General features: G+C 45.1%; 1 protein-coding gene across 12 annotated transcripts in view; it reads left to right on the top strand.

The window, feature by feature from the left end:
- LOC149332392 (uncharacterized) overlaps nucleotides 1–19,685 on the top strand; it is a 372,379-nt gene that overhangs the window by 136,604 nt on the left and 216,090 nt on the right. For all 12 annotated transcript variants that reach the window (XM_089557313.1, XM_089557304.1, XM_089557316.1 and 9 more), the window contains 18 exons: nucleotides 34–174; nucleotides 1,254–1,415; nucleotides 3,084–3,410; nucleotides 4,454–4,597; nucleotides 5,554–5,718; nucleotides 6,679–6,797; nucleotides 7,348–7,555; nucleotides 8,168–8,320; nucleotides 8,938–9,102; nucleotides 9,872–10,195; nucleotides 12,279–12,431; nucleotides 13,563–13,718; nucleotides 13,808–13,909; nucleotides 14,359–14,484; nucleotides 15,073–15,171; nucleotides 15,773–15,907; nucleotides 16,942–17,106; nucleotides 18,044–18,367. In XM_089557313.1, the coding sequence (XP_089413439.1) occupies nucleotides 34–174; nucleotides 1,254–1,415; nucleotides 3,084–3,410; nucleotides 4,454–4,597; nucleotides 5,554–5,718; nucleotides 6,679–6,797; nucleotides 7,348–7,555; nucleotides 8,168–8,320; nucleotides 8,938–9,102; nucleotides 9,872–10,195; nucleotides 12,279–12,431; nucleotides 13,563–13,718; nucleotides 13,808–13,909; nucleotides 14,359–14,484; nucleotides 15,073–15,171; nucleotides 15,773–15,907; nucleotides 16,942–17,106; nucleotides 18,044–18,367 (3,168 nt within the window). The remainder of the gene's footprint in view (nucleotides 1–33; nucleotides 175–1,253; nucleotides 1,416–3,083; nucleotides 3,411–4,453; nucleotides 4,598–5,553; nucleotides 5,719–6,678; nucleotides 6,798–7,347; nucleotides 7,556–8,167; nucleotides 8,321–8,937; nucleotides 9,103–9,871; nucleotides 10,196–12,278; nucleotides 12,432–13,562; nucleotides 13,719–13,807; nucleotides 13,910–14,358; nucleotides 14,485–15,072; nucleotides 15,172–15,772; nucleotides 15,908–16,941; nucleotides 17,107–18,043; nucleotides 18,368–19,685) is intronic.

Consider the following 19,685-nt stretch of genomic DNA (forward strand, 5'->3'; position numbering starts at 1 on the left):
ACCTTTTTTGCTCTATTTTCTTTCTTTCACCAGGCCCTGTCCCAGGATGTGATCTCGCATCAGGCTGTCGTCTCGAAGCTGCAGACCAAGAGCCAGGAACTGAAGGAGACATCCATGGCGGGACAGGTGGACGGCTTGGTGTCCGACTACGAGGCACTCTGCACCAGGACCAAGGTACTGAGCAGATGAAACTTATTGGGATCTTATTTCTTGTGATCTTGTTTCTACAATGAACAAACAGTGTGCCAGTTCTCAAACTGCTCTGAAGAAACGAAGTTTATTAGCCGAAAGCTCATTAGCGCTATGTGGAATATTTGCTAGGCTGGGCCAGCTGGTTTAAAACTGCTCGATGTACACTGTGTCAAGGGCAACAAGATCCAACTGACGTTTTACAGAAATGCTGTGCAACTTTGTTCATGTAACCTCATTTCTGATGTGTTGCGTCATGCTGCTCTCATATCACATATTGAGGGGGATGAGGGGATCGAAGGCAACTTTTCTATTTTTCGGCTTGGAGTGATGAAATTTGGCAGACTGGCTTAAAACAGCATCAAACAATCAGATATAAAGTTTCACACTGACAGCTTCAGTAGGTTCCCTTTTATCATTGTTTATATGTTGTCCCCATGTTGCTTGCTTGTGGAAAGCCTAGCGTGACAAAAAAACAAGCTACAGGTCTGTAAATGCTTTTAATGTTTACTAAGAAGTGTGGTGTAAATCAAGATTCTTTTAATTTTTTGTTTAATTTATCTGCTCTTTTTTCTAAAGGACACAATGTACACCTTCTTTTAAGTTTAGAATGTATCATGCTCTAATTACCATGTAATAAAAATGTGCGAGCCTAAATGGTAAATCTGAGACTGTCTGGACGCAGATCACATTTTTGTGATCACAACAAAACAAATGGGGTAAAAATCCATGCACCCATTGCTGTGCTACGCTTTCCACGAACAAGGTATTAAGCTCAAAACAAACTTTCGAGAAAACAAGCCTGAAAGTTTTAAGCTAACATACACTGTCTATGTGTAGATGCCGACAAATATATTTTTTTGGAGCGCTTAAAGTTTATTTTTGGGTGAAATATTTCAGTACAACATAGAAACAGTGTTGGAGAGGCCAAAAAGTGTACTTTTCAAAATTAAACTTTTTTCGCGATTTTTGCGATTTGATCCCCACATCCCCCTTTAGGTACGACTACTGCTTCTGGTCTTAAGTCATAACCTTGCCAACGCACTCATTTCATTTTTTTCCAGGCAAACATAGCTCAATGCGAGAAACGCGTGAGTGAGCATGAAGCCTATCAGCACAGCCTGGAACGCTTCCTGGACTGGGTCAGCACGCTTAAGGCTACTGTCGATGGCCCCGAGGAGCAAGGTGACATGGAAGCTGTCAAAGCCAAGATGGCAGCATACACGGTGAGTCGTACTTTATTCTTTTGGCAACTACCCTCTAAGTGCTTCTCATCAAGATTGTTAAAAGTCCCGAATCTGTAAATTTTTTGGCTAAAGCACAACGTAACTCGGTGCCCATTCATGTTGTCTACTTTATGTTATGTCTTGTCCTGGTGCCTTTAATCAACTAGCCAGACAACTGGTCCCCTTGGGCGACATTTCTAGTACAGGTCCCTTCTATATGTGTGTCTTCTCTATCAGGCACTTTGTTTCGACAGCAAGTCTTCTTAGCCTGCATTTCTGCTGCAGTGGGCCCATCTTTATCTGTCCTCTCCATCAGGCACCTCATCCTGTTGGCTGCATTGTGTTAAGTCCCATCCTGGCGCTCTAACCAACATGGCTTCCAACCAAATAGCCTCCTAAGTTCTATCTTAAGTGTGGAGCACCTGCACTGGCATCTGGGATGCTTTGGACAGGCTTCTACCGCCTGTTCCGTATTTATCTGTCCGTGTTAGAAAAAATTCTCCTGCGCAAACTACTGGACTATATGGGCTCAAACGCCGACTACAAGGTAGCTTATGATGGTCTTCGTCTTTCGGTATGTAATTTAACATCTAAAATTGCCTGCATTTTCAGGAATAGGCGAAAAACTGCATTCGGCTGCGGCAGAACTTTTCGTCCAGGCGAGCAAAGAAGCCACTTTGACAGGCTGCGCCATCTGGCGAGTGGTAAGGCAACTGATGTCACGGCTTTTGCGGGAATGCGAACCTCGCGCGGTTTCTTCGGATGTGTTGTCTGCTCCTTGAAATTAACACCGCTCGCCAGATGGCGCAGTCTGTCACATTGGCTTCTTTGCTCGCCTGGACGAAAAGTTCTACCGCAGCCGAATGCAGTTTTTCGCCGATTCCTGAAAATGCAGGCAATTTTAGATGTTAAATTACTTATCGAAAGACGAAGACCATCAAAAGGTACCTTGCAGTCGGCATTTTGAGCCCATATAGTTCAGTAGATTGCGCAGCGGAATTTTTCGTAACAGGGACAGATAAATACGGAACACGCGGTATGTTGGAAACCTGGAAACTGACCACATGACAATAGCTTTGCCTTTTAAGCTCAGCCACGCAATGTTCTTCGGTCTATCTTCTTCATAACCTCTCCTAGAAACCTCTCCTTCAGCAATTTCAGCCTTCATCCCATCCACAATGTATATGGTGAGCGTTTAGTGCGGTCTGCAGGGGTAAAGATCTGGAACGCGATATCCATTTCTCTGAAAAATTCACACAATTTTGCTGGTATGTTTAAAAAACACTTAACTGAAATAATTGATTTAACTTGAAATTCTTTTTAGTCAGTTTTCTGTTATTATGTAGTTTGTATGTAACACAGTTTGTACTAACACTCGAAGTCTGAAAGTTTTCTTTGCGTGTCATGTTTTCAAAGCTATTTTCTTACTTTTTTGTCTCGCCAAATGTTATCTACCAGTGTTATTTAGATCTTGTACTGCGCTTACGTTATTTTGTATAAGTCTGCCGTTTTTGAATTTGCTTTTACATATTCTGTGTACTACTTAGACCCGAACTAGCCGTTGGCTATGGGTCCAAAAAGCGATTTGTATTTTTCGTAAAAGAGATTCAAAATAAAATTGAATTGAATTGAATTAAACTCTTACCATTCCACGCCCTCCATGTACAGCTGGTGTTGGAGAGTGAGCCGGAGGCCTGCGCCAAGCTGGAGCACCTGCGAGATGCCCTGGAGTCACGCGTGCTACCTGGCACCTGCCCATCAGGGCACGCGGCACTCCAGGAGCAGTTTGCAAATGCCAAAGCCCAGTGGGAGGCCCTGCTGGACACCTGCGAGGAGGGCCACTCCCACGCCCGGGAGACCCTGGACCGATGGGAGGAGGCCAACAAGACCCTGGACGAGCTGGAGCAGTGGTTGGCCACACAGCGCGCTCGCTGCCAGGACATCCCGCTGCAGCCCACTGCGGAGACCAAGCGGCAGCAGCTGGACACACTCAAGGTACGAAGAAACACTACAGCTGCTGCTGCTGCTTTGGTACATTCAATTCAATTCTGATCGCAGCCGCTGTGGTGGCTCAGTGGTTATGGTGCTCGGCTGCTGGCCCGAAAGACGCGGGTTCGATCCCGGCCGTGGCGGTTGAATTTCTTTGGAGGAGAAATTCTAGAGGCCTCTGTGTACTGTGCGATGTCAGTGCACGTTAAAGAACCCCAGGTGGTCGAAATTTCCGGAGCCCTCCACTACGGCGTCTCTCATAGCCTGAGTCACTTTGGGACGTTAAACCCCATAAACCAACCAACCAGTTCAATTCAGATCAGTTTTCCAAAGCGCTAATGGCTTTGTAGACTAGAAGTTACTCTTGACCGCTCGACAGAGCCGAAGAAGTCAGTTTACACTGCAATGCAGCATTGTAGAACATAAATCAGCACGCATTGTGCATGAAAATACATAGCACACTACATTATTTTTTGATTTGGTAACATAAAGATGGGTGCAAGAAAAAAAGAAATGAACATGAAAATGGGGAGGCAGCTGCCGTCAGAAGAGGCATAAGGCATGCCTACTCTATAAAGGTTTGCTTTGGTTTGGTTTATGGGGGTTTAACGTCCCAAAGCAACTCAGACTATGAGGGACACTGTAGTGAAGGGCTCCAGAAATTTCGACCACCTAGGGTTCTTTAACATGCAGTGACAATGCACAGTACACAGGCCTCTAGAATTTTGCCTCCGTCGAAATTTGAATGCCACGGCCGGGATCGAACTCAAGTCTTTCAGGTCAGCAGTTGAGCAACATAAGCACTGAGCCACCGCGGTGGCTGCTTTATAAAGGAGAAGGAACAGAATGGATGCACAAAAAGAAACAAGACTCTACATGGCGACACTCGAAAAACAAACAAAAACCACTTGAATCCAATTTTTTTTTTCCTTTAAGATTGGCTCCGACTGAGTTTCCTAAATATCTGCTGCCTTCTCATGCCTTGTTCTATTGACTGCGGGGCATTGTTTGTGTTGAACTGATCAACGGTTCCCCTTCTCGTCATGCAGAAAGTGGAGCAGGACGTTGTTGCCAAGGAAGGAGACTTTTCTGCCCTGTCCAAGAACGCCCAGGCTGTGCCAGCGGACACTGTGTTGGCACCTCACTTGGACAAGCTGCGCAGCAAGTACCACCTGCTCAGGAACACTGTCCGGGTATGTGTCTGTGCAGTGCTCTTATGCAGTGTGTTTGCGTTAATTAATTTTAATTAATTACCACTTAATTTTGCCCTTTGATGAAGGTCGTTGTCTAGTTGGTTTTTTTCATCACTTAAAAGACTGGACCTCTCAGGTTGCAGTGAGATATTGATGAATTTTGTTAGTCTTTACAAGGTCTGTACTGTCATGACTGGGCGCTCCATTTCACCTGTCAACAGCTGTGGGATTTATCTGCTTATCAGTCATATGTCTCAAACTGGGAAGATTATAACTGAGGTGACGAGTACTTGCGAAGGAAAAAGATGTAACACTTGCTTAACTTTGTATGTGAATATCTGTAAGCATAAACGCAAGGGTGGCTCACCAATATAAATTAGTTAGATAAATCCTACCCCAAGTAGCAGCGCTTCAGGTTTCGAATGTTAAAGTGACTGTGAACTGTCAGACACAAAGATGTGGACTGATGCGAGGCTTGAGAATGATTTAAACCTTCCAAGAAATTTTCAGTGATGCCAGCTTCCACACTCCTTGAAATTTCTGCATTTTGCTGCTGCCTGCACTTGAAAAGTGTACGGGCTGTTAGCCTATGTTTAAAAAGATCATGGCAGCTTTTAAGAGCATTAGCTCTTACTCATCACGTTTCGAGATTTTGTGGGGTCTGCTACCACCCTGAGATCACAGCGCCATCTGTGGCCCATCTACAATAGCATTGTAGAAACAACCACCTGTTGCGTGCCAATGATGGTGGTCCAATATTGTGGACAGAGGTGGAACTATGTGAGTATGACATCAGGGAATTAAATGGCGGCATAGTTCCAGCTAACGCTCGTTACTTCAACATCTTCCAGACGGTGGCTGCCTTTTATTTTTCCCCAGTTCATGCCAATGCATGCAAGCTTTGTTTTTCGGTGTGTGCTCCTGGCGAGCTGTCAGTGCCTGTTCTGTGTTTCCAGGAAGCGGTGACCAAGTGGGAGAAGCTGGCCAAGCAGCACGAGGCCTTTGATGCTCTCCTGGCCGAATTGGAGGAGTGGCTCAAGCAGCCCGAAAAGGAGCTCGACGAGATCGTTGATGCCAAAGCGGACTTGGCCTCTACTCAGGACCAGAAGAACAAGCTTGAGGTGTGTATTGGTCAGCAGCTACCCTGTTGCCTTTTGCTACTTACAAGCGAGCTGACAGGATTTTTTTGTGTAGTAATTTAGTAATTCCTTGAAAAAAAAGAAAAATTTAGAATGCAGAACAAATTTCAGTGAGTAATAATGACTCTGTTGCTAGACTGGAATGCTCTGCTTTTAGAGCTGCTTGTTGTAGCAATGGAAAGAGGAATATTAAGCTTCAGGCACTAGTTTAAATGCAACGCTTCAGGGGATGAAATTTAATAGAAACTGTAAATAACCATGTTATACAAGTTAGCCACTGCATGAAGGAAGAGCCACCGTTGGGTAGGGCTCCAGATAATTTTGACTATCTGAGGTTCAGAGCAGTAAATGCCACCAGGTTAGTTGTAGCCACCAAGTTGCTTTTGAATACAAATAGAAGTGGTGACACTAAAGTGTCATCATTCGAGAATTCCTGCTATGCTGAGGGCAGGAGTGTCACATACCTTAACATGCATTGAACTTGTACGTCAGTCTTCATCAAAGCTTCAAGTGTATATCAAAGCTTCAGGTGCCTGCAACTGTGAATTGTATTGGTTTCAAATTCCACTTTTCATGTGATTTAAATTGTTACTTTTGCAGTTTCACAGCAGTTTCTTGAGATTAGGAAGTTTGTTTGCAGTATTTCACTTGCTTTATTTAAATTTACTAAATTTACCCAGGCACCTCACAAATTCTACTTTGTTGTTTCTTGCTTAGATAAAATGATCAAACAAAATAAGCAAAAGCATTCTTTGGCAGCTGGTCCTTTTTTAGTCTGTGTCAATGTCATTGGTATAATATGGTAGCACCACCACTGAGCACTTGAGCAAGCTTAAACCTTGAAGAACTCAAAGCTCCGTGTCCATATACTGAAAGGTGACATAGAGGATCTCTAGTTAAAGAGACGTGTTTTTTCTTTTTCTTATTTTCTCTCGGCTACAGAATTTGAGTGACCGCCTTGCCCAGCGAAGCAGCAGTATGGATGAGCTTGTGGAATCTGGTGAACGCCTTTACTCCCACACAGCACCTGATGGCAGGGAGACTATTCGACAGCAGCTCAGGTAAGCCACATACTCCTTCTTTGAGATTTGTTTTTATTTCACATCATGGCAGAATTTCTGAACAGGTTTGGTAGTGAAAGTAAATAACCTAGTACTGAAAGTACCAAAAGATTCCTATTGCATGTATGCTTCACTGTCAGAAACTTCATTGAGTCATCTTAGTATATCAGTCCTGCAGGCACCATTATATAAGTAAAAAAAAAGGCCTGCTTATAACAATGTAGAGGTGTGTCGGTTAGTTCTGTCTATTTTGTAAGCAAACCTGCTAAGGAATATGTGACTGCCATGATGACATTGTTTACGATGAGATGATGATAAAAACATTTTATGATGTTTGGTGAAAAAGGAAAGTTAAGTTGAATGGGGTGAGCCCTTTATTTATTTTTAATTCCTCTCTGGTGGAACCACAATGGAATGTAGAATAACTTACAGCATTGAGATGGTTTATATTATACACGTGTGCTTGCTTCGCTGTGGTCATGTGATTGTTGCATTCCTGTGAAAGCATTTTAAGGGTCGCCCAAGTAAAGTACTCTGTGCCTTTGTGCAGGCATGTCAAGGGTCGTTGGCAGAACCTGGTGGAGCGGTCGACCGAGGCCCTGGCTGAGCTGGACCAACGGCTGCAACAGTTGTCGGGCCTGTCCCAGAGCCAGGACCAGCTGCGCCAGTGGATCGAGGATGTCAAGACGGCCCTGGACAGCTGCAGCCAGCCCCGGGCCACCCTCCAGGAGAAGAAGGCACAGCTGCAGACGCACAAGGTCTGGTCACTCTCTTTGCAGCAATGGCTGTGCATGTTACTCCCTCTGGGGTTAACGTTGCTGGTATCGACATCGCTACTGCCGTAGTAGTACTTCATAGCTAGAGACTCTTGCGTTTGGCTTCTGGCGGACTAGAACGTTAACCAACTGGGCCTTGAATTAGGTGCCCTTGGAAGTGGCTGAGACTCACTATTGATGAGGCATGAAATATGCGATACGTTCATTCCTGACATGGGTGGTTTATACATACAGGGGAAGTCACGTGACATGTGAGGTTCGGTATAGAAGATATAACTCTAGACAACAGTTAATTCACATGTGAACCGAAACCAAAACTTGCAATACGATAGTAAGTACTCTCATGTGGCATGCAGTACAGTTAATGCTTTCGCTTTTGTTGGCCTGGAGAAGATAAAGAAACTGGTAACATTTTCGGACCCAAATGGTTGGGCAACGAGCTGTGTGAAGCTAAATCAAGCCTCACGCACATTTGGCAACGTGATTAAGATAACTTGGTCCTAAGACTGAACACACCGGTATACGTTCTGACACTTGTCACGAATTTTAGTGCTCTTGACTGGGGATCTTGGCATGTTGTCTTCGGTGTTGCAGGTGGTTCACCAGGACATCTTGTCCCACCAGCCAGCTATAGACAGCATGTGCGAGCGTGCGCAGAACCTTTCAGCCACTGCTGGCAAGGACACCCTTGGCGACCACGTGCAGAGCACTAAGGCTGCCTACCAGGAGCTGTGTACAAGGTCACAGGCAAGTTAACACCCCCCTTTTTTCTCCAGTCAAATTACATCTAATGTTTCTTGCGCTCCAAATGTGAGTCTTGGAACCCTGCATAGAAATCGCATAGTCTTTTACCATTTGCTTTCTTAATTTACTCGTTTCATAGTTTAGGTCATAACGTCTCCTTAATCTGGTTTAAAATTGTTTTGCACTTTTGATTATTACGTCAGTTGAAAAAGTGTCATTGTTTTGCTGAATTCCTGGCATGCTTGGCCAAATCACAGATGACAGGAAAGTCTTAGGGACTTTTCTAGAGCTTGCAATCAAGCTCGTTATCACACGTAATGACTAGCGAAATTCACTCACACAGGACAACAGAAGGCGACAGAACACACGCTGTCGCCTTCTCTTGTCCTGTGTGTGTGAATTTCGCTAGTCATTATGTGTGATGCCGACTACCAACTAGCCCAACTTAAAGCATTAGAAGCTCGTTATGCTGGCATTGCTGTGCTTAGCGGTGTAACAAATTTGTGCGTTAACACTCCACTGTGTTAAATCACAATATTAGTGTACTGGAGCCCAAAAAATAAATGGTCTTCCAGTGTGCATTACCGGTGAGTGTGGTAATAAGAGGGCTGAGGATGCAGGGTCTGACTGGCCAGCTGACGTCTGCGGTGGAGGAGCACCAGAAGCTGGTGGACAAGGTGGTGGCCTTCCAGGACTGGATCCAGAGCTTCCAGGACCAGCTGCAGGAGCACAAGGACACCACGGGCGAGAAGAAGGCCATCCAGGGACGCCTCGAGCAGCTCACGGTGCGTGACAATGACCCTTTTCCCCACTTCCCCACAAAAATGTTATGCTTAGGCATCTATATCCAGTGCTAACATTTTTTTACACCGCCTGTCTATAGCAGAGGAGCAGTGTTTTTGCATGGTACCTTGATTAATTTCGCATGCAGGCGAACAGCTTTAATTCTCCCAGCTTCGTTCATGCCAATTGTGTAGTGTACTTTCTTGCAGTGCAGTAGGCAATACTAAATTCAGTGCAAACTTTTCAGCTTTATGGAATGTGAAGGTTAGAGAACCTTGCAAAATGTGGGTAAACCAGTAGTGCACTGTCGAGGGCCTAAATTTAATTTCTACAGCATAAATTCGGGTTATGCCATGTGTTCATTGTGCACTTCTTTCTTTCTTCCCCCTCTTCATTCCCATCATCCCTTCCTTCAAAGCACATTTCAGTATACACCCAGAATGAGACACTTAACATGCTCTCATGCTTCAGTGGTGACGTAACACTGAACTCCAACACACGTAGCCAACATTCCGACTATCTTTATTCCCCCGCACTTCTGTCCTATCTGGCCTTCCCCATGCTGGCATGCACCTAGCGCCCTCCTGTGTTCATTCTAGCAATTGTAAGGTTCACTAGCACCCTTCCACGACACTGCCCCACAGCTCAGTCTGCTGTAGCAGTCACTTTCGCCGCCACACTGTTCTTAACAATGCCTTTCCTTTCTTCATAACCTAACCAACCTAATCTCTCTTAGTGCGCACTGTTAATGATCGGCACAAAAATCTGCAGGAGCTGGCTGAGAAGAGCAAGGAAGGTGAGGTGCTGCTGTCCCAGGTGCGCGAGCAGAGCCAGGCCGTGTCGGCCTGCAGCTCCCCGCAGGGCCAAGGGCTGCTGTCGCGGGAGCTGCAGGGCCTGCAGGAGCTCCTGGGCAAGACACTCACCTCGCTGCAAGAGGCCAGGCGCAACCTGGAGAACACGCTGCAGCAGTGGGGGGCCTACGAGTCGCACCTGGCTTCCCTCACCCAGTGGCTGTCCGACACGGAGGCCGAGCTTCGCATCCCACAGATGCCCGCAACACTCGCCGACAAAGAAGCCCTGTCTGCCCGTGGAAAGGTGAGTGCATGCTAACTTCGAATGCTGCTGTGCTGCAAAAGTTGTGGGGTTTAAAATAGGGGAGATAAACGCGTTCTCCCTGCTTAACCGCGGCTGACTCAGTTCAAAGCCGCCCGGACCCCACCCCGTGGTCGGGAGCGCTACCGAGCGCACGCCGACCACGGCGGGGCTTGCTCTGCGGGAACAAAGGAATGACGCACTGGCTGACACAAACAAGGCATTTATTGCTATAACAACAATAACGCCAGCTAGCAACAAAATACACTGAGGAATCAAGGATGTCCGACTCACCAGCATGGTTACGAGCGAACGTTCGCCCACGCTAGAGCAAAGGGAAGCTCTGAGGCCTGACGGGACGGGGTGGCGGGAGCAAGTTCCAACCACGAGACGCCCACGGCGAAGAGCGGAGCGGCGCGCGGAAACGTCCGCTTGCATTCCCGGTCCCAAGGAGAAGAGACCGTCGCTCCCCGCGCGCACTCAGCAAAACGCCGTTCGTGGCGCTGGTGTCGCTGCGACGCGAGCGCCCTCCCCTGTTAGTTAAACACAACTAAGGGGAGTGCGTTGCGGGGAAGCTAACCACAGGGAACTAGTGCGTTGCGGGAAAGCAAACGCAGGGAACGAAGGCGTCCCCACAAAGTCCAGTCTCTAGTGTAGAGATTCGCTGTGCTACTTCTCTTGAGGAGCTTGTTAGGAGCATAGCAGATATAACACCTACAACAGCATTAAACATTCTCTCTTCATGCTGCACAGTATTTCAGTACAGTTGATCAAATATAGTGCATTGTTAGGTGGTGTAGTGCATTACATAGTGTAATGCAGTGCACTGTAGCGATGCTGCTTAAGTTGCATCGCTCCAGCTTTTAAAAATTTGCTGCTGTGGTGTAGAGAAGAGCACTATGCTGTAGTGTTGCGTAACATAGTGCAGCATAGTGTACAATAGTGTGCAGTTTAAAGTATGCTCTAATATGGCACCTTACACTAGTGGCATCATTCTAGCATGATTTTAACAAAGCTGGCACAGCAGCTGATGTTATGTTTGCTCTACAGAAGCTAAGTTGTTAGACTAGGAATTCACTATACAGTGATGCACTGAAATGTAGTGCGTCAGATTACAGAGGGGTTGCACAGTGCAGCCAGGCTTTGGCTGTGACTTCGTTGCTCAAGTTTAGTAGGTGTTTTGGTACATTGGACACTCATTAATTCAGTCTTGCTTAATTCAAACTGCCGATTTATTTCACCTGATGTTTTGCTCTCAACAGCATCAAGTGTATTAAAGGCTGCTCCTGTTAATTTGAACTCCGCATTATACAATCAAATTTTCAACCCCTTTTGAGCTTGAATTATTCAGTCAACTTCGCATTGACGGCACAGTGCAATGTAGAGTAAAATGGTGTGACTTTATGTTAAACAACTGTACATCTTATACAGCTCACTGAGTAGTGCTGCAGTTACATTAAAAAGAACATTGGTAGGGCCAGAAGAGGCTTTGGTTTTGGTTGTGTAATTCACATTTGATCATTATCACAATATGAATGCTTCACTGGTGTAGTGGAATGCAATGTGGTACTATTATAAAGCACATTGTATTACTGAATTACACAGCATTAATATAGCGAGGCTAAGAACATTAGCATATAATTTATGTATGACACTGAAAGTTATTTTAAGCATCCTTTGCCAGTTACAGTGTGTCACTGCTTCTAACAAAAGCCTGCAGTGACGTTTTTTCTAGCTTAGGAGTCACAACTCGAGGGACGCTCTCCTTTGTGCTTAATAGTGTTGGTTTTGGTTTATGTACAGTCATGTTTTTCATTCTAAGATTAATGATTTGTTGCGCATGTTATGTATAGGCCACATGCTTTGCCATTAAAATAAACAGTTTTAAAGGCGTGTCTTAATTGGAACCTTGTACTTCTGTATTGCACATGACAAGTTTGGAGACTTTCTACATTTCATGACTTTTTATCCCCCTTTTGGGTAATTCAGAGAAAACTAGCACTAAAGGCGCTATGCTCGCAACAGCACTTCTGTGGCATCTGTAATGCAGCCTCAAGTATCTGTGACATTGTCTTTCTTTCTTCAGGAGCTGCGAAGTAAGATTGCAGAGAAGCAGAAGAGCGTGGACAGCTTCATCGATGAGGCCCACTGCCTTCTTCAGCTGTCCGGTGTTGAGCTCGTTCGGGCACAGATGTCACAGTGTAATGCCAGATACCAATCCCTGGTGGCAACCATAAAGGTATGAACAGCCAGTTACCTCCACGCCTCATTTACTTTGTTGTACTTCACAATGCATACCGTTTAAGATGTGTGCCAGTTCATTTTCTAGAAATGTTCTCTGCTCAGTAATGCCAGGAATTGAGCAGCTCTCGCTTCTTGCTATATTTGATACTTTTGGCTGTGAGGGCAAGTTATCCCACGTGGTTGGTGTAATTTTGTTTTCGTGCCAAGCTCTAACACCAGTGAGAAAAAATTGTGTGCTAAAAGTGGCGTATTCTGGGCCCAAAGCTCATAGCGGCTTATCATGATCTTATGCTCTGACTCATGACAGCTTTTCACAGATGCTACTTACTTTTAGTACTCTTTCGTTAAAGTATAGTACTTACCTCATACTTCTTTGGATTAATTTTAGGCCGATTAGCCACTTATTTATGGTGAAGGTGTTTCATTATTCACTTATTGTGTTCTTGAGCCCTTGAAGGCTTAAGTTTTTTTAAATCAGGAAGCATGCATGTTCGATGATACAGTGAAAAAACAAAGGTAGCATGAACAAAAGGAAGACAGCCTGCCTTTTTCAGAGGTCCACTCTGCACATTCGTTTCTCTCCTTCTCGAACTCCTCCGGTTGAAAACGACGAACCGTCAGCTTCTGCTGCGCATACGCACTTCATGTTAGCGACAGGTTCAAGCGACAGGTGGTGGCAGCTTTCAAGAGCACACTCGCCACTTCGCAGAACTTTGCAAGCACCATTCTCACCTGCCTTGTGAAACTGGATCACACCTGCCTCACCCACACACGTTTGTTTACGACCCGTTTCTGAATAGCAGACAGATTTTTGCACATTCTTTAGAGGCTTCCACATCTTGTGAAAAAGTGGTGGATTATGAAATATTTGGGGTAGAATCTTTGTTTCCAAGCAGCATTTTCACCTTACTGTGACACAGGAATTCTCACTGCATGGTTTGGTTAGAAACCTCGTATTGGTGAGCCACCGAGCTATCATTGAGGGGAAATGTGTTCATTTAAGTACCATCCAGAATAGGTTGAATGTGTTTTATGCATGTAGTTGTGAAATTGAGGATGTTATAAGCCAAGTAAATTTGTGACCGCACCTGAAAACTTGAATTTTCTTTTCACTCCTGCTCCTCAGGATTTGGCTGCCCGCTGGGAAGGAATGGAGAAAGACCAGCGGGAGTACGAAAAGGCAATGGCTAGCTGCAATGCCTGGCTGAAGGAAGCAGAGCAGTCACTGAGCCAGATCCAGAGTGACTCCGCAACACCCGAGGACAAGCTGACTCGACTTGAAGTGAGTTGGCCTTAGCCATTGCCTGAGTACATTCTTATGTGCCTGGCGGTTTGCATGACGTCGCTCGTGATGTTTGCAAACACTTGCAGACGCTGATTGTGGGCAAGGTCCATGGCCAGCAACAGCTCAACCTGGCATCTCGCCTCGGAGAGCACCTTTACCAAGATACTGCCGCCACAGGCAGAGATCAGGTTGGTGTATACCCTTTTCTGCCTTTTTGTTAATCCTATGTGCTTTGTTTATGGGCCCTAGCACCACAGTAACATTACTAAAAGTTGAACCCATCCTTAGGTTCAGTTTTTCATCAGTGAATTAATGAGTCAAGTCAATCAAATCACCTTTATATATCGTCAGTAAGATGTCAGAAGCACAGCCGGAAAGCCTATAGGATGGCTTGACAGATTGTCTGATGTCTCTTTCACTATATGTAAAGCTAGGGATAGCTAACAATATTTTGGCCAATAGAGGCATATATATACAGCATTTCAAAGTTGCTCTTATTCCTGTAGTACATAGTAATGAAAAACTTAACTATGATAGAACCAAAGGCATTGAACTTTGTTAAAGCCTTTAGCCAGAAGTGCTGGCATTTTGTGCACTAGAAAAGTGTGCCAGAATTTGTTCGTTTGTTTGCTTTCAGGTGCGGCTTGAGCTTCGGGAACTGCACGAACGATGGGAGTCCCTGGAGTCCAAGATCGCAGAGCTGCAAAAGCAACTGCAGCTGCAGAGCCATGCTCGTAGCAGTTTCGTTGATTCCCTGGGCCAAGTAAGTACGGCTAAGTTTTGGAACCCCTCTGCTTCAATAGCTGCCTTCCATGGTCAAAACTGCGTACTGTATCATAGTGGCAGCACATTTAAAAATGGGTAAACTAAGCTACATCTCGGTTAAGACATTCAGCAAGAGCCGAGGCTGTTAATTTGCATCCCTCTATTCTCTTTCCCTTCTTCTTCTCTTCTTTCTTTCCTTTTCTTCTTCTCTCTTGGCTCTTCATTTTGCTTGCCTTGGCTTGGTGCCCAAGTGGACTGGCGCCAAGCCAAGGCAAGCCGGCCAGGGAAGAACTACAGTGGGCTTCAGTTACAAGACTCAGAGTGGGCTCTCACTAACAGCTCTTGCCGTAAAAATAATTAACGAAAAGTGTAGTTAATGAATGGCTAATGGAGGGAAGAGAGATTATCTTTTGCAGCTCAAGATCAAAGAGGGAGGTAAATCTGTGCCAATTTTCCTGTTGTGCAAAGTACAAAGTGCATTAGCTCTTGTTCTTGTAATGAACGAAATGTTGAATTCAGTGGACACAATCTTTTGCTTGACTATTTTATTGCGGAATGATGTGTCACAATATTTTTTGGCCCTTAGGTTCAGATGTGGCTGGACAATGCTGAAAAAACCGTCGCTGAAGCTCGGGACAAGCTTCCAGCCCTCCAAGAAGCACAAGGCCGCCTACACTCGCTCAAGGTGCTTTTAATGTGCTATATTTTATTCAGAGTTGTTGCACAGACAAAATCTTAGCAACACTTATGCTAATCATGCAATGACCAGTCATTGCAGTGGTAGAAATTACACAAACTAAGCAATACGTTGTTCTCTTGCATGTTCATATGCTTGTAAATTTATTATTGTTTTGTAAAATTTGAAAGTTTGGGTTGATGGTGAGGATGCCATTACTGTATTCACAACATATTTTTGAGTTTGGAAACAATAATTCCTTTTTCTTATAAGCGGGGGAAAAGAAAGCAAACACTGGCAACTCACTGAAGTTAAGAAATCAAAAAGTAAAAATTAAAATGAAAAAAGAAAACAGGAAAGCAAGGAAGTCAATTCTTTTTAAGCTTTTAGGAATTATGTGCAACTTCCAGTTTCACCATGCTTACTGAGTGACCCTGGCATGTCTGTTAGTGATATGTGGTCATATACTGAAAGTACATCAGGCCTTAATTGACATGGTAGAATGCTTAGTTACCTTTATGACGCTAATGATACTCGTTGTTCACAAACTTTTTCTAAGTGCCATGTGGTTGTATGAAATATCTGAACGGTGCCTTTGTTTTTCGTGTAGCTGCTACAGCAAGAAGCAGTGCTGCAAAGACGGCAGCTAGACTCGTTGGAAGAAGCATCACGAGGTGATGCATCATCTAAGGAGAGCCTCGAAACTACATCGAACCGCCTCTCCATTGTCACTGAAGAGCTTAAGGTGCGTACTTCTAGTGCAGTGTGCTGCATGTTGTTGCTTAGAATGGCCATTAAATAAATTAATCAGGGAGGTGAACAGTCGCTAATGCCAGGAAAAACAAGCAGTTCTTGTTTTGTGTTTGCTGGACTTTCTGGCCTTGGATTTTAGTGCGTAAGGCTTAGGAACGAAGTGAAAATAGTAACTAACGGCCTCGGTCTGTTGTGCATGGCTGCTCTGCCAACTAGGCTGGCATGGTTGCCGTCCCTTCCTTCGCATTCCTAGCTGTTTATGTTATGCATATGTGACCCAGTCCTGAGACTGCTAGGCAGCAGCGGCAGCAAGAGGAACAGGTTCGCAGCAGTTTTTCTGTTGACCAGGAAGCCGCTTTCTTTGAACCATGCTTGCCATGGCATAAGAAATTTTCAAGGTAAGCGAAGGGATAAGCCTTGTGCTAGAGATCGAACATAAAATTCTTTCACAAAAGTTTGTTTCGCTTAGTGCGTGGTGCATGAGCACAGCTCAGCTATGTGGGAGGTCTTGAATGTTCGTTGGGCATGGAGAAACTAATGTTACAGTAACTATTTCTTCGTTAGCTTGTGTCCTTTCTGTTTCAGATATACTGCGACTCCGTCAGTTTATTGGGTTGCACTTAACAAAAAAAGAAAATGTATGCTTGTCCTATAAAAAGGTCGAGCCACCTAGGAGGCTGCTGCTTCCTTATCTTTCTTTCACCTTTGTTTAACTGAAGGGGGGCCCATTTTTAGAAGGCCTGACCCAAGTTTCGAGACGTAAACCAGACACCCCCTGCACCCCTCTGCTACAAACGAAACAAAGAAAACAGCTGGAGGGTGCACTTAACCAGGCATTTGTTGTACTAAGCCGGTGTAAATGAAACAAAAAAGGTAGAGAAGTAACTGAAAGTTGCAGTTAAAAGTTTAGTTTAGTTTGTCTGTGTGTGGGTGCTGGTATTTCCTTTTCGTTTTTATTTTTACCTGTGCTGTAGTTTTTTTTTGCGTGTGTGTGTGTGCTGATCGAATCCCCCCGGCCTTTCGCAGACGCTGCTGGCGAGCCTCGAGAAGCTGTCGGCACTGGCGCAGGAGCAGCGGGAGCGGAAGGAGCAGCTCACCGCCTGGCTGGAGCAGATGCGCGAACGACTCGACCTGTGCCGCGACATCACTGGAAGCCGACCTGTGCTCAAGACCCGGCTCGACAAGCTTCAGGTGGTGTGCCTGCTGTCAGGGACTTCTTGCTTGTGCTCGTAGCTTGCACCATGTGACAGGCATTAAGTGGTCAGGAGGCGCTTTTATCGCTCCTTTCCTGTGCGTTTTCTCGAGATCTTCATCGTTGGCAGCTTCTAAATGACCTTGGAGGACTCTTGTTTCATGAATGGAGATTACATGCTGTCAGTGCCTGTTTCATTTTCTAATCTTTTTTTTTTTTACCCTTGAACAGAACGTGCTCACAAGCACTTTAAAATGAAAGAAATTGGAAATGAAAGGCATGCCATGGTGGCACACAAATGGCTGGGCACCACATCATTTGCTGCACCAGGCTTGTGCTAGCAGTGTTGAGAGGGGAGGGTAAAACTGTAATCGTAAATGGCAGCCTTGAAATAATGTTTCTTAATGCCTTATTAGTGCCAGAGTGTAGCTAAATTCTGAAGTAGCATTTGAGGAGCTACGCACTGCTTAGCTGCTTTTCCTGACTTTTTTTGGGGGGGCGGTGCTATGCACCGTAGTGGAAAACAAGAAAACAGAGGATTATTTTGTCTTTTCAGATTAACCAGCTGTGTGCACTACCCCCATTTTTCACCTGACAGCCTTAATTCTGCATCGTCTGTTTTGTTTTGATTTGTAGTGCAACAGCGTAACAGCACAATGCCACACAAAGAGAAGGGCAAAACACAGTGGCCTCGTGCTGTTGCGCTGGTGCAGTACAAATCATGTCTGACTACGTACTCATCAGTTCATGTTGTAATCATTTTGTATAGCTCAACACTGCAAACACAGATGAAAGAAAGATACACATGACTGTTTTGTTTGTTTGTTTGTTTGTTTGTAATGCTACACTATATATAGGAGGTGGCCAAATGGATTATTAACCAGCCCTTATTGACGCCTTTTGTTTTTGCCTTGTTTTTTTTGTGTGTCATCCCAGGAACTGGAAAAGCAGCATCCCGAAGGGGTGTGCAAAGCCCAGGCCCTGGCTGAGTGCACGGCCTCGCTCGTGACGTTGTTGACGTCGCGCGAGCGGGCCTCCCTAGAGCAGGAGAGTGGCGCGCTCGAAGGCGCAGTGGCGCGGCTGGGCACCGAGGTGGAGCAGGCGAGGCATGCGCTCTCCGCGCAGCTGCGCCTGTGGGATGCCTACGAGGAGCACTACGAACGACTGCTGGGCTGGCTGCAGGGTGCGGAGCAGACCGTGCAGCAGTTCGCCCTGCAGGCCACCCTCGACGAAAAGAACCAGCAACTGGACAAGTTCCAGGTGCGCCAGAATGAAGTTCCGTCAGTGTGAATGATTACATACGGGGTTTTTTTTTTCATTGTCTGGTGTAATTGTTCTGCACCATGTTTGTGCTCATTACGCATGCTTAGTGTTTTGCCATATTAGAAGGTGTTTGAATGGGTTTGTTTCCATTATGAGAACAGAGCTGAAACTTGTGAAGTGCGCTTTACTGTTGGATTTGGGTATAGTATGCCCAGTAGCAATTCGTATTAACCCCTTCACCGTTTTGTTATATCAACGAATTTGTTAACAAAACTGCTTATTTTTTTTATTCCTGATTTCGAATATTATTGCAATAAAAAGCACGAATTCGATCTTTAAAAAATATCTGAAGCAAACACGAAGTCAAATTAGCATATTCAAGTTTATTATTTCTGACATTACGGAAAACCAACTTCCTGCTGGTAATGAGCGATAAATATATTCAAGCAAGTCATCAGGCAAGCTTATAATGAACATCTTACCGGGAACTGCAAGAAAAGGAAACCGAGGGGGTCATGTAGGTATGTTACTGTCGTTGACCTTCATGCACTGACGCGCGCTCGCAAAGTTCACTTCTGAGCTGTCCACTTCTTCATCGGAAGAACTGATAAGCACAACATCAGCACTGTTGTCCTCGCTCCCTGAAACAATGTACACTTCGGTGTCTCAGTCACCATCGTCTGAAGAAGATTACGACGAAGAAGAGCGTCTTTTCCGTGAAGACGGGCCAGGAATACACGCGTCGCCTCCGCCGGGTGCCATTTTTAAAACCCAGGTTGCCATACGAAAAAAAAACGTTTATGCGGTAGAAGAAAACGAAATAAACAGGTCAGTGCTGCCATCTGTCGAGCAAAATGTCATCTAAGCCACACACGAGCGCTGCTCGTCCGAAAAGAGGAAGAGAAGAACCTATTCAGAGAGGACGAGCTACAGTCGTCCAAAACGGTTTGGGGACGGCTTGGAAAGGACGAGCACAGCTCGTCCAAAACGGTTAAGGGGTTAATGCAAAGTGGTGAGGAGTAGACAGTGCTCCTGCGAGCATCAAAATCCTCGGCAATATTTATAGTAATTGTAAATAAAAGCTGTAGTGACCAATTCATCTTTGGCTGTGGGTGCAGCCATCTTGGGCTGTTACTGGCTGTTGTTTTGTTAGCGTGCAGCCACAGGGCACAGAGTGCACAAAGGGTATGTTTGAGCTTTTTTTTAATTATTCGAGTTGTTTTGAGTTCTTGATGTCAACTGCTGTAATGAAAAAGGCATTTCTTTTACAACAGCTTTTTCAATATTATGATGCCCATCATTTGGAACTAAAATA

Source organism: Amblyomma mixtum, chromosome 8 (assembly GCF_055824585.1).
Source record: "Amblyomma mixtum isolate Tamu chromosome 8, ASM5582458v1, whole genome shotgun sequence".
Classification (NCBI taxonomy): Eukaryota; Metazoa; Arthropoda; class Arachnida; order Ixodida; family Ixodidae; genus Amblyomma; species Amblyomma mixtum.